General features: G+C 48.6%; 1 protein-coding gene across 1 annotated transcript in view; it reads left to right on the forward strand.

Annotated features, from left to right (window-relative positions):
- LOC117941512 overlaps positions 1 to 1,454 on the forward strand; it is a 14,451-nt gene that overhangs the window by 4,451 nt on the left and 8,546 nt on the right. The window contains exons 6-7 of the mRNA XM_034866518.1: positions 191 to 424; positions 1,242 to 1,420. Coding sequence (XP_034722409.1) covers positions 191 to 424; positions 1,242 to 1,420 — 413 coding nt within the window. The remainder of the gene's footprint in view (positions 1 to 190; positions 425 to 1,241; positions 1,421 to 1,454) is intronic.

Genomic DNA, 1,454 nt, shown 5'->3' on the forward strand with positions numbered 1-1,454 from the left:
ACCAGAGTCTGCTAATGGACCAGAGTCTGGTAGGACCTGGCTGATGGACCAGAGTCTGCTAATGAATCAGAGTCTGGTAGGACAGGGATAATGGACTATAGTCTAGTAAGACCGGCCTAATGGGCTAAGTCTACGTCTAAGTAGACTTAACCCATTAGTCTAAGTCTAAGTCTCTACGTCTGAGTCTAAGTCTCTAAGTCTAGGTCTAAGTCTAAGCGGGGACTCACTGTGGACCGAGCCGATCTTGTTGCTCATGGCGTAGCGGATCAGATGGTTGTCCTTGTCGAACATCACAAAGATCTGGTCCACGCTGAGCTGCTGGGGGGCGGGCGCCGCGCCGGGCACCTCGGCGTGCGGGCAGCTCTGGAAGCTGATGGTCTGGCGCCATTGGTAGCTCCGGGTCTGGGCGCCGCCGCCGGGGGGGGTGACGGTGTACTCACGGCTGGAGGAGGAAGTGATGACTGAAAGGAGGAGAAGTTTACAGTTAGAAAGATGAATTATTATTTTTTTTTTTAAATTCTGTTGCCAACAGGGACGTTGTAGAGCGTCCTCTGGTGGACAGACTATGTAACACCATCACTAACAGGGACGTTGTAGAGTGTCCTCTGGTGGACAGACTATGCAACGCCATCACTAACAGGGACGTTGTAGAGCGTCCTCTGGTGGAGAGACTATGCAACGCCACCACTAACAGGGACGTTGTAGAGCGTCCTCTGGTGGACAGACTATGTAACGCCATCACTAACAGGGACGTTGTAGAGCGTCCTCAATGGACAGACTATGCAACGCCATCACTAACAGGGACGTTGTAGAGGGTCCTCTGGTGGACAGTCTATGCAACGAGTCAGTTTATATATATATATATATATATATATATATATATATATATATATATAAAAAATTACCGACCATTATAAATGCAGGTAGATTATGAAATGCCTAATATCGACCGATATATCGGTTGGCCTCTACTGCAAACAAGTGTAATGGTTTGAATAAGCAGAAAGTTTTGAACAACACAGAAGAATAATTATCTACCATATCTATTATATACTGTATCTCTATGTATATATATGTATATAATATATATATATACAGTATATACATAGAGATACAGTATATGTAGATATACATATACTGGCATTATATATACAGGCATTTCTAAGTTTCATACGCAACAACAACAATTAGCTGCGTGTGCATTGGTTGTAGTGGTCTTACGGTTGGTGTTGTGCTGGTAGACCTCCTTGTAGGGGCTGATCTGGACCGAGGAGCCCAGGGGGACGGCGGGGACCCGGCCCTCCAGCTCGGTGCTCACCACCACGTGGTCGTGTTCGTCGATCCCTTTGAACTGCTGCCGGATGCTCAGGCGCTCGTTGCCGGGCTGGAAGACGACCTCGGCCTGCCGCGAAAACACGCCGCCTGCACGGGACACAGGGGGGGGGGGGGGGGGG

This window comes from Etheostoma cragini, unplaced genomic scaffold (genome assembly GCF_013103735.1).
Source record: "Etheostoma cragini isolate CJK2018 unplaced genomic scaffold, CSU_Ecrag_1.0 ScbMSFa_897, whole genome shotgun sequence".
In the NCBI taxonomy this organism is placed as follows: Eukaryota; Metazoa; Chordata; class Actinopteri; order Perciformes; family Percidae; genus Etheostoma; species Etheostoma cragini.